The sequence below is a fragment of the Zonotrichia albicollis genome, chromosome 3 (assembly GCF_047830755.1).
Source record: "Zonotrichia albicollis isolate bZonAlb1 chromosome 3, bZonAlb1.hap1, whole genome shotgun sequence".
Taxonomy (NCBI): domain Eukaryota; kingdom Metazoa; phylum Chordata; class Aves; order Passeriformes; family Passerellidae; genus Zonotrichia; species Zonotrichia albicollis.
Window position 1 is genome coordinate 47,865,097 of NC_133821.1, and position 12,287 is coordinate 47,877,383.

At 45.8% G+C, this 12,287-nt stretch overlaps 1 protein-coding gene across 1 annotated transcript; it reads right to left on the reverse strand.

Moving 5' to 3' along the window:
• Positions 1 to 80: 80 nt before the first annotated feature.
• LOC102060438 (epoxide hydrolase 1-like) lies at positions 81 to 9,454 on the reverse strand. The gene is given in 11 exon segments (XM_014266704.3): positions 81 to 493; positions 1,442 to 1,561; positions 1,894 to 2,002; positions 3,854 to 4,068; positions 4,388 to 4,517; positions 4,878 to 5,108; positions 5,904 to 6,084; positions 6,878 to 7,091; positions 7,966 to 7,989; positions 9,307 to 9,340; positions 9,343 to 9,454. Coding segments are annotated over 11 exon segments (1,557 nt in total). The 5' UTR covers positions 9,440 to 9,454; the 3' UTR covers positions 81 to 291.
• Positions 9,455 to 12,287: the final 2,833 nt, after the last annotated feature.

Consider the following 12,287-nt stretch of genomic DNA (forward strand, 5'->3'; position numbering starts at 1 on the left):
TGCAATGTTACTGCAATAAACTGTTTACATATTCTGTTATACTTGAACTATGAATGCAGCAATGATAAGGTGCTGGGAACTAAGGAACACAAAATGCGTTTTGGATGTTTTGTTTGTTTTTTTTTCCTTATGAAAACATTACTAATTGAATTTTAAAAATCAAGACTGTAATTATTATCAAAATAAAATGCTGGCTTCTATATGAGATTATTTTGAGGGATTAAACAAACCCTGTTCTGTCACTGGTAGAGCCCCTTGTTTCCATTCTGTGCACATATTTCAACTGCAGGCTCACAGCTGTTCCACTTTTCGGACAAACTGCATGATGTCTTGTGCCAGGAGCTTTGGTTCCTCAAAGGCAGCAAAATGCCCTCCACGTGGCATGTAAGTGTAAGTGACTATGTTCTTGTAGACCTTCTTTGTCCAGACACGTGGTACGTGTACAATCTCCTGAGGAAAGGCTGCAATCCCTGTGGGAACATGTACGCTAACCCTGGAAGACAGAAGTTCATTGCATTGTTGAAACCAGTCCTGGGGGAAGTCTATAAAACCTCTGTCTCTGGGAACACATTCAGCTGGAGAAGTTTCCCCACTTTGTGCAGTGCACTTCCTGGTCTGCACTCCACTGAGGAGCTTCATTTCTATTCAGGTATCATTATGTTTTAGAAGATGATATCTGTAGAAGTGCAAAGTAGAGCCAAGTTTGCACATGGGTTGGTCTTGAAATGTTCCCCATCTTTGAGTTTAACTTTTGTAAGTGTTGTGCTACATGACAAGATAGCACACCTCTTTGAGAAATGAGCCAGCCCATTTGCTTTAGAATATGATCCCAAATGCATAACAAATTACTCTCTGGAGAGGAAAGGGGCTGGTTCAGTCCTCCAAGAAAAAGATTCCCCCACTTGTTCAGATGATCAGCTACTTGTCTGCTCAGCAATATTTTGTGGTCAGCCTCTCTTAGCATCAACTTAATGAGCCAGCTGTCACGAGGTGCTGGGTTTCAAGTACTGCTCTCCAAGTTGCTACCCCATGTTTGTGCTTAACTCTTGTAGTTCTTAGCTTATCCTGCAGCAAGCAGTAGCCTTCCTAATTCAGTTTATACTTCTCTCTTTGGTGTGCCCATGATCTTATGTTTTGTTTTCACTGAACTGGGCTACAAGTCACATTTGTTTGGTGAATAAGTATATAGACTTATGTTTTGAACACAAGACTTTGCTTGGTGCTTTAAGTCTTTTGCATTGTCTTGGCTGCAAGCTACCTTGTGTGCATTACAGGTTCAAAAGAAAAGTGACCCTTAACTACATTTATCCAAAGCAAGTAAGAATTTGAACTTTCATTTTTCTCAGAATTAAATTTGCTGTTGTAAGTGATCTAACTGTTGATACAGGCAAATGTTTCAACCTCATTTGCAAATCTACCTTGCAACTTGCCACATAATTACCTGTCATGAATTCTTGGGTCCTTGGAAAAGTTTTCCTTGTAGTATCGCATTGAGGACACAATGGAGGATGTCACCCAATAAATCATCACATTGGTCAAAAGCTCATCAAGAGAGTATTTGCTGTTGAGAGAGGAAGAAATTTAGCTGGAAGCTGTTGCTCAGTGCTCTATGCTAGGCTCATGCCCTCAAGAACTGCTGTCTCCCTTAATCTCCACTTATTTTCAAGCAGCAGATGAGTTGGCACCTGTGTGTTCAGAGCAAAACTGCCTGGTGCTGGAGCAGTAGTGTGCAGGCAGTCTGCTCTAAGTTTAAACTAGTGCTTGTCATGTCAGCCTTTCCTCCCTAAATTTCAGCTTTGCCAGGCTAGTATCTTACCTGTATCCTCATATTAGTTCCCACCAGTCATTCTTTTAATGAAACTTCTCACAAAATAACATAACCTAACATCTTACCTTTCCAAGCCTCCATCATCTTTAGTCCGAAAAGATTTGTCTGTCCAGGTTGAGAATTTCTCCATAATATATGCAGCGAGCCCCACTGGGGAGTCATTCAGTCCACAACCTAAGCGAGGAGAAGAGAAGAGCTGTTGCAGTTGCCTGGCATTGCAATACTTCAGTGCAAGTTAAACTGGACTTTGATGAAGAGCTCAGAGTTTTCTAGAGAATTCAGTACACAGAGAGTCTGTATTTATCTATCCCTTATTGTACTTTATTTGTGACAAATTCTCTGCAGAGGAATTCTGGCTGTATCTGAGGGCACTACAAATTTAGATAGGTCCTATACAAAAGAAGCTGGGAGTTAAGGAAGTTCCATTGGCTTCTTGGTGATGTGTGGCAAAAGGAGCAAATTCAGAGATAGCAGTCTGAAAAGAAATTTCAGATAAAATATTTGGGAGCACTGTCCTGCTTAGGATGGGATTTATTCTGATTCTAAAATATATGTATGAAACAGGGTGAACAAGAATACAATAGATTCAGAATATCACACATATAAGGGATTCTGTGTTTTTGCTTTTCATTTTTTTTTAGAGTTTGCAAAAGTGCCTTAATCTTTGATCCAGCTGATTTTTGGGAGCACTACCTTTGACTCATGGAATCTCTCATGGGAGCAGCCAAACTTGAACCCACTTAAACTGCTTTGAACTTTGTTGATATCAGGTTTTATTGGCTGGTTTTATCAACCAGTCACTTATAAACCAAAGCTTGGATAACTGTCAGTTTTACATCTAATTATTAACTTTTATTCATAGAGAAGCTAGGATCTTGTTAAAGGGTACAGATGTCAGCACAGATTTTTGTGATTCTCTCCTTCCCCTGGAACTTGTGGATTTATTCCTGTGCTTGGATTCTCATATTGACTAGCTTTCTTTTCTTAAGGCAGTTCAATTTCTTAAGGATGCTGGGGAAGGAGCCCCAACAAAATATTTTTGGAAATTATATTAGTTCCATTAGTGGATCTACAGCTGTTTGATTCTGCCAGAACTCTGATTCTTGAAGCATGATTTCCCTGAGATATTATGCCCTGTAAAACAATTCTCCTTGTTTAAACAATCCTGTCAGATTTCTGATCAGAGAGAGACTAGACATACTGATCTTCTTTTTTTTTTTTTTTGTGGATCCCTTCACTTTTTGGCCCTTAAAAACACCCAAACAACCAGAAACACTACTGCCACAATGACTCCTTCCCACCTCATATAGTGTTTATCTCCTTTTATTTCTTTGGGTTTGCAATCACTTCAAGCAATAGTCTAGGCATTCACTGACATTCCAGTTTGAGCTGCTTCTCCTTTGGTGAATTGCTGGGATGGGGGGCTGTTTGTTCTCTGGTCTCCAAATCTGACACCAGCCTGAGACAGCTCTGCTGTCTTTCCTGTTGAGGGATGACTTCAATCAAGTCAGAATCCTCTCTGGTGGGTACTGATGCAAACAGTTCCTCTTAACATAATGAAATGGCCACATCTTTCTTCACAGGCCTTGTCCACTGGCCCCAGGATGTCAGCATTCTGGCTTTTCAGGTGTTTGAGCTTTGTCTACCTTTTTACAACTTTCACATTGCACGTCTTTGCTTGTGATATATTTCTTGTTTTCAGCCCCATTTACTTCTCAAAGATTCCGTTTCAGAACCCTGTGTTTTACATTTGAAGGACTCTATGGAAATGGGTTCATTCTCAAGGAAAGTGGTGTACTATTTAAAAGACCTTGAAAATATATACTTGAAATCTCCATCTTTTTTTGAGTGGTTTCTTTTAGCTTCATTTTATACAGTTCTCATCCCCATAAACTCATTACTCCCATGAGTCTTGCACTCAAGTCACCAGAAGTCATTGCTTCTCAAATTTGGCTGGCCTTTGTTTTCATGTACCACAAGTGATTAGTGCAGCATGTTCACAGGGATACAGAGAAGGTACATTACCTGCAGTGTCTGGTTTGGTGGCTTGGATGTGTAAGTATCCAGACTCTCGTAGGACTTCATAAATGTTTTTCTCCATGAAAGGATAGAAACGTCGAACATCTTCCCTGCTGAAGCCTACAAGCCATGGTACATAAGCCCCAAGCATTGTACTAATCATCTTTCCCAAGCCTTGTGCCATGATGAAAACAAGATTCAGATGAAGCCCTTTCACAGATCTAAAAGTAAGTTAAGGAATAGAGGGTTAAATCAAGCAATTTTCTGTCTCCAAGTTTTCTAGAAAACAAGTCGGACTGCAGCTGTGAGATAAACACTGAACTGAATCAAATACACAAAACCCTTCAGGTTCATAATGATTTAAAAAAAACTCAATACAAAGCATATGAATGCAATTGAATATACAGCTGGGGTTGTCCCTGAAGGATGCAGAGCAGAAGGGAATGAGAAGCAGGGCAAACAGAAGGTAGGACCATGGAGCCAGAAGATAGGGCAGGAACTGGAGGCAGCTGTTCTGCACTGGTTTCCTTTGCTACTTACTGTGGCAGCATCTGGGCCATGTTAGTGGTAATGCGAGATCCCCAGTCCCCTCCCTGTAGGTAGTATTCCTTGAAGCCCAATCTGTTCATCAGCTTATGGAATATCCGGGCAGTTGCTATGGAGTCAAACCCTGTAGGTAAAGGGAAACACAGGAGACCTGTTGGTCCTAGTGCTCCTCCCCTGGCCAAAGACTGTGACCTGACCGAGGCACATGTGTAGGGAGCTGTGGGAAGGGACAGTGTGCAATGCTGCTCTGCCTCACTCCTTGGAAAGAAAGTGAACACAAGATGAAAGGAATTCAGTGGAAAATGCAATCAGACCTGACTTCCAGTATTGCAAATCTCCGCAGCCAGCCCCAAAGCCTCAGCCACATGGGCCTTAGTGAAGAGCCAGGCATCTGCACTACAAACTGCAGTGCCCAGGGCTGCCTGGGATAGTTGAGGTGTTACTCCAAAAACTGCAATTCCAACAGAGCCTTTTCATTGCTTACCTTTCTGGTGAGAGGCCTCTGAGAAAGCATATCCTGGGATGGAGGGGCAGATGACCTCAAACACCACATCACCCTCATTCAGGCCGTGCTTGGCTGGCTCCGTGAGCAGAGGGATGATCTTGTAGAACTCATAGAAGGAGCCAGGCCAGCCATGGACCATCAGCAGAGGTCGAACAGCTTGACCATGAGGAACATAGGATGGCTTCACATGGATAAAATGGATATCAATCCCTGTCACACATCCAAGAAAGAAAAATTAAAGCTCTGGGGCCACAGTTTCTGCTTTGCATTCTGTAGAAGGAGGGAGGCAAAACTGTAATTAGCATCTGGAGCAGAAGTTTCACAATCAGCCCACTGCAAGAAGATGCATGGCTGAAAGGGAATGCCTGGCATAGTATCAGTTGTCTTATCTTTTGCATACAGACAGAGATATTGACCCCAGCCACAGATATTGGGGTCACTGGAGATTAGCATCCATCTCCAGAGAAACTGGTCTCATAGTATATAAGTAAGGACTGCACTTGAATGTACAGCACAATGGGGGTAAGATACATGCAAAAACATTACAGTAGTTAAAAGCGAAACATGACAAAGGGCGTGATAGAAGTCTAACATAGAGATGAATTATGTAAAGTCTTTCTACCCTAATCTAGAGATAATTTGTGTAAAGTCTGGCTAAGTTCACCTGGCTAAACTACTGTGTGGTGGGGAGGGATATTCCAGCCTCAGTCTGGCTGAATTTCACAGTTTTCAAAGGTGGCTTCAAGGCAATCACTGAAGAGCACCTCATGGTTAGTTAACATGGGTTCAGAGCCAGATGAAGCCCATCTTGAGGCAGACCTAATCTTATTCCCACTGTGTAATGCTCTTAATCCCTATAAGGATATTAATAATAGAGTCTCCATTTCACTTGTATCACAAAGCTGTTATGCATAGCTTATCTCAAATATCATCACTTTTTACATCTCCCCCTTCTTGCTGTGCATTTCCCAGTGAGACCTGTTCAAGGCACAGAGGCCCCCTCACCTTCAATGGTGGTGTGGAAGTGGGGGTATTTGTTCAGCACTTCCACTTGCTTGCGCCAGTCAAACTGATTCCTCCAGTAGTCCACCACCTTCCGCAGGTAGCTGGAGTTGAAGCCGTAGTGGAAGGCGGCTCCTTCCACGTGCGGTGTGAAGCGGAACCGATCCAGGCGCTGGTGCAGGTCCTGTGGAAGAGAGCCCTTCTTGCCAGGCTGGCCAGCTGCTGCCATGTGCCCTATGCCAGGGCAGGCACAGACAGGCTTTCCTGGCTCTGCTGGCTTTTGTATTGCTCTCTGGGACACCACAAGCCCTCCTGAAGAAGTGTCATACTCTAATGAACCACCTGAATTGTTTGTATGTGGAATACAATTTTCTACAGGTTACAAGTTCCCCATGGGCACCCAGGAGTGGTCGGTGCTGCTAACTCTTGGCTTGCTGCTAACTCACTTCAGGGTTTTTGCTGCTAGGAGTTTGGCAGCACTGCTGGCTGGGAGAATAAGAATTTCACCTTGAGCTGCTGGTTGCTGCTTGGTCAGACAGAGACAGGCATGCAGGCATGGAGGAGCTATGATTCAGTCAAGACACCATCCCTCTTCAGCCTTACAGCCCTTTCCTCTGTGGAAGCCCCTCAGTCCTGCCCTACTGGTGCCACAGCTGTCCCAATGCTCTCCTGCCCTGCTCCACCATCCACAGACTCACTGTCAAAGTCTGTTGCTCAAAGCATGGCCTTTCTGCAGATTGCACTGGGGGGCTGCTGTCTCAGAAAGTCTTTAGGGGTCATTGCAAGGAACCAGAGCTCAAATCCCCTTCATAAAGAATGGTGAGCCAGACCATCATCCAATGGAGCTGGGTAGCTGCCCTGGCACATGGAAGTGCCCTGCTGTCAGCCCCAAGGCATCACCTCGAGGCAGTGGGGTGGGTGATGGACTACCTCCCCTTGCAGCTTTCTGCCCCTCCTTACCCCCCAGGCAGCTGTACCTCGATTTCTTGGTCAGATGTTTCAATCTTGAAGGGACGGATGCTTGTGTCTTCTTTCCCTTTGGGGGGCCTTTCTCCTGCGCCCCACCACCCATCGCCCATGTCAATGGTCTTCATCTTGCGCCCAGATCTGAGCCAGCAGAGCAGCATCCCTCCAACCCCCAGGGCAGCCACAGGGACCAGGACTGCATTCTTCTGAGAATAGTCAAAAGGCCTGGGGAGGCACAAAATTGCTAGTGTTTACCAACAGCAGTGTCAAAGGGACTTATGCTGAGGCTTGTTTGCACATCCACAGGGACTGAGCGGGGATAAAAGCCTCCAAATCCCAGGCAGTCAGCAGGAACTGGGTATTTCTGTTATTTTTGAAGATCACAGGTAAGATTTGGGGCAGGGTTCTATCTACCAAGGCTTCTTAGGGGTCTCAAGTCCTTGCTGATCAGGACTTGCTGATCACAAGTCTTCTTTGTCCCTTTCCTTGTGAACCAGGATGCCCAGGGGGACAAAGTTCAACAGGATATGAGCCAAGCTACTTTGAGGCAGGTGCTGCAGTGAATGAGACAGTAGCAGCTGGACTTGTCCAGGAATAAAAACTGCATGGGCAGAGTGGGCTGAGGAGCAGAGGAGAGACAAAAGTCTCCAGCAGCTGAAGAAAGCTGGATGTGCTGGACATGCTTGTCTTGCCAGTGTTTCATACACAGCCGCCTTACAGAGTCAATCATCTCTTAGGGCAATCCTGGCTCTCCCCCGGAGCTCTCAAGTAAGGAGTATCTGCTGGTGCCCCTGTTTCTGTTCTGAACAGCAAGGTGCCCACTTGAGGTGTGGGAGCCAAGCTGCCAAAACTGGAGTTGACAGACATGCAGTCCTAAATGTAGTGTACCTTCCCACCCCTCTGACTTGTGTTTCAAGTTCCCCAGCTTCCCTTGGGGATTAGTAGAGGTGTCGGGGGATCCTGCAGGGGGCTGCAAGGGGGCTGTGAGTGAAGATTTTGTTGTTGTTGTCATCCAGAGTACAGAAGGGATGACACTGTGCCCCAGTCAGGGCAGCAACCAAAAGAGGAGAGTGCACCACAGAACAGCTATTCCACTCACCTGATCCGGGACACGATGCTCTCCCTACAAAAGGGAAAAAACAGAAAGATCCTTACAGTCTGATAGTGTTGTCCTATTCCAACCCTTCTGGATGGTGAAAAGAATGTCTACTGCCAGCACCACTCATTTCCCAGGGATGTGATCACAATCTCTTTAGCCACCTGGCAACATCTGCCATTATTTTTCGTACTCTTTGGATAGGATGGGCAGAGAGGGGCTCACAAAGCTCTGGCTCTGTACAAAGAGACAGTGTTTCTGGGCTGTGCTTTAGCTAGATAATTTGTTGCCATAATATTCCCTCCTTCAGCACAGCTTAGATGAAAGGCAGAAAACAACTGCGTAAGTGTCCTTGTAGTGCTTCATCCCGTGAGCAGCTGTGTAGCTTCAGCCAAGAAAATAGTTTACTTTGACTGCTGTGTTGCAATAGGTGCACAGCCCCAGCAGGGCAATTCCGAGCTCCAGGGCAGTTCTGCTCCCAGCCATGTGGTGCTGATCGTGCTGCCGGGCTGGCACCAGCAGAGGCTTGTGGACCCTTCCCGTCCAGAGTTTAAGGAGCTGCTGTACCTTTGACACTTTTAGTTACTCCTGACTGGATATCAAGCCTTTAGGTCTCCCCTGTCTGCTAGGAAAAAGTATCCTCCTCGGTTCACTTTAAGCCTAGTAGCTTCTGGTACAAAAGCACAATCTCAAATCTAGCAACAATAGAAGCAAGTCTTGTTACTCTGCCTTGTGGAAGGCAGCTACATTAGGGAGTTCTTTGGTACAATAATTATAGTACTTCAAGAAAAAAACCCAAAACAAATGCCAAAAAGGAAAAAGACTTGCTAATCCCTGAAAAACCAACTCCACTGCGTGTTTGTTATCCCCTAGAATTGTTTCCCTCTGCTGTCTGAAGTGCAGAACCTGGAGCCTGTACTGGGTATCTCAGCTACCTCCAAGGCAATTTGCTCGCACTTGCTGAAACAGCCTATGCGTGGTTTTTTTTCTCCTTAAATCACTTCCAGACATGGAAGAACCTTAGGGCTCATAAGAACAAACAGCTTATGCAACAGGTAGGGATATCCCCCGGCACTTACATCCGGGAGGTCGGTGAGCAGGAGTGTGAGCGCGGCTATCAAGGCAGCAGCACAAGCCCCGCTCTAACAAAGCCAGCCTGTCCCAGCAGCTCTCTGAGAGGCACAAACAAGGCTCAGTGGATCAGCACCCCCTCCGCACTCGTGCTCAGGAGATCTCAGCTCCTGCTCCCGCTCTCCCACGGCCTGCTGACCCTCCCGGGGCTTTCACGCAGCCCAAGCGCGGAGCCCGCTCTGGATCCCTGCTCCCGTGCCGAGGAGATCTCACCATGCGTTTGAAAGGCTCTCCCGCCACATGTCTGCTGCTCCCTGCCTGGCCGCTGCTCCGACACACTCCCAGCTTCTCCTCTCCGGCTTTCTCTTCCGCAGTGACGTTTTCTCGGGGACAACGCAAACCACATCGTCCCTCAGTGCCACCTATGGCCCGAGTGTGCAGCTGCAAACCGAGCTCCGTCCAGGCCGAGCCCTGCGTGCAGCAGGACCAGCCCCGAGCCCCAGTGCCCCTGAATGCCGAACGCACCGAGGGCGGCCCTGCCGAGGCCCCCTGAGCTCCTCGGCTCGGGCTGCGGCAACACCGCGTCCCCACAGCAAGGCCAGCTGGGTTATACCCCCGTATAGAACCTGTGGTGGGATCTACCCAGGGAAGGGATTCTTCACTTTCCTCAGCGCTCCTGAGACCACACCTGCATTGCCGCAGCCACCTCTGGCCTTGCTGCTGGAAGACAGACTGGAGAGGGCCCAGCCTTGGGGCTGCAGGGCCACCAAACTGCCGGCTGGGCCATGTGGTGTATGAGGAAGGTGAAGAAGCATCTTCATCCCGGAGAGGAAAGAGTAAAGGGTGGGATCTTATTGCTGTGTACAGTTAACCAGTGAAAAGCTGAGGGAAAATGGACCCAGAATCAGCCCAGAGAAGCAGCAGGTGAAGGACAAAAGGCAAGGACCCAAATTGTAACAAGAGAAGTTAAGGTTAGATGTGAGGAGAAATTAGTCCTCCACCGATGTATTCAGATGCTGGGACATGGGTTCAGAGAGGATATGGGGTTTTCACCCTTGGGGGCATTCCATATTTGACAGGAACAAGGCACTGAGCAGTCTGACAGAGCTGAACCTGTTCTGAGCAGGTGTTGGGATGAGCTCACCTCCAGGCGGCCCTCACAACCTGTATATCACTTGGCTGCATTCCAGGTGCACCCATGATTTGCAGCAGCCAGAACATAAAGGAAAGGTTCTGGTTTTAATTTTCTGCAGAAATCAATGCTATGTTTTAGTTTAGGTGCTGAGATTTCATTTTCCTTGTGGTTGGTAAAATAGTCCTGGATAAGGGCTTCTCCTTCATAGGAATTTGACAACTTGGGTGAATGAGAGTTCAAAGCCTAAGGAGTACTGGGTGGGGGAAAGTAAGCAGAAGAGCAGTATGGAAAAAGGAAAACATACATGAAAGAGGATGGTGAATCACTGTCATATTATGCACTATGCTCAGTATTTTGCTTTTTACATTTTCAACAAAAACATGTACTTTGGTAAGAACTATTTTCCTTGCTTCCACGAATAGCAGAGCAGTGGCAGGGAGACTGTCACCAGGGTTTTATTTGCTCACAGTCAAGAAAGACTGATATTCATCCTTCTGTTACTTTGTTAGGCCTCTCAGAAGCCTCTAGTTAAAGATTCTTTCCACTGTGCTGTCTCTGTTATTAAGCTTACAAATAAAATACTTTACTGGAAGGCTTTATAAACAAAAGAGGGAATTACAAGAGTAGGAGGAACAAAAATGAACCACAGCTTTCTAGCTTTTTTATGTTGACAGCTTATGTTCTCAGGCAAGTATATAGCAAAAGAAGCATTTACACTGCATAAAATCCACAATAACCCCGTGGGTTTCCTAAATCAAAATGTTGTTAAATCAAACATTTGTGATGTGCCTAAGTAGTGACTCATGTTTATGCCTTCAGTTATTTACCAATGTTTACGAATCCAGTCCCTGTGGCAAAAAGCACATGAAACAGTCCCAAGACCTCCACAATCAATGGGAGGTCAACAATGGTTCAAAATGAAATGTTTACTAAATTCTTCCACATGATCTGATTATCCAGCCAGCTACTAGGGCTGATGATTGCTACCTCTTGGTGCTAACTTCTCTCATTTTGTTGTTTTGTGCTGCAAACCTTGAGTACTGTGCAGCCCACCTGCCTCTCTTTGCAGCACAGTGCAGCAACTCTGAGACTGCACAAACCCGGGTGTCCTTTCTGCTGCAACTTCTGTGACTTCCCTGGCTTCAGGACATGAGTTTGGATTTGAACAACCACATTGCCATCAGGATGTGTCATGGATGGCATTGGATGCAAATATTCCAGATGTGAAGGGGCACCATTACTGCCTTCTGCCATGAACTGTGGTCACTTTGCCATTATTACTCACAGTGCCTCTCGCTCTGAGGTGCTGTATGAAGCTTGACTGGCTACTGACCAATTTGGGGTGGTCAAAGCTTCTGTGCAGAGTAGCTCTTTAGATGTACATAGGCAGTCTCCAAGCCATTTTCATTCAAACAATCCATAGGAATTTTTTAGCATGTGGTTGTTTTCTCATTATTGATTTTATAATAATTATGTGCCCTTGGACATTCACACTCCGCCCTACCCTTTTGTTAAGGAATTAGCATGCCAAATGGCAGAGCTGAAGGTGATAACACCACACCCTGCAAAAGAAGTAGTTAAGTTCCAAGGACAGAGACTTGTTGAAAATTTTACTGGGGAAATGAAATAAAGCCTTCTGACGAGAAAGCACATGGTAAAAGTCTCTAGTCTTTGAAACGTACTGTTTCATACTGTTGCATGAGGAGGGGACAACTGATCCCTCTCCCTGCTCCAACATGTGATAAAAGTACTGGGAGTGTGTGGGAAGTGGTGGGCTTCCTAACAGTGCCCAAGAAGGAGCTGATACCCTGTTGGCCTTCTCCCAAAGTATTGTTATCCATTCCAAAATGTAGAGATCGGGCCCCTGACAAAAAAACTCTTGGAACCACCCCCAGCTTACAAGTTCAAGTATCAAAAATAGTAGTGTAAATTATCTAATATTAGATGACATTAAACTTCACACAAGGAAAGTGTTGCCTCCAAGAACACACTGGAAATCATGGATGACCTGCTTGACTCCTTGGGTGCTGAAAGATTGCTGCATGCATTTCCCCCCCAGAGCCTGATTGTCCTGAAGTTTTTGGACTCAAGAGCTGCTGGAGGGAATGGACTTCATAAA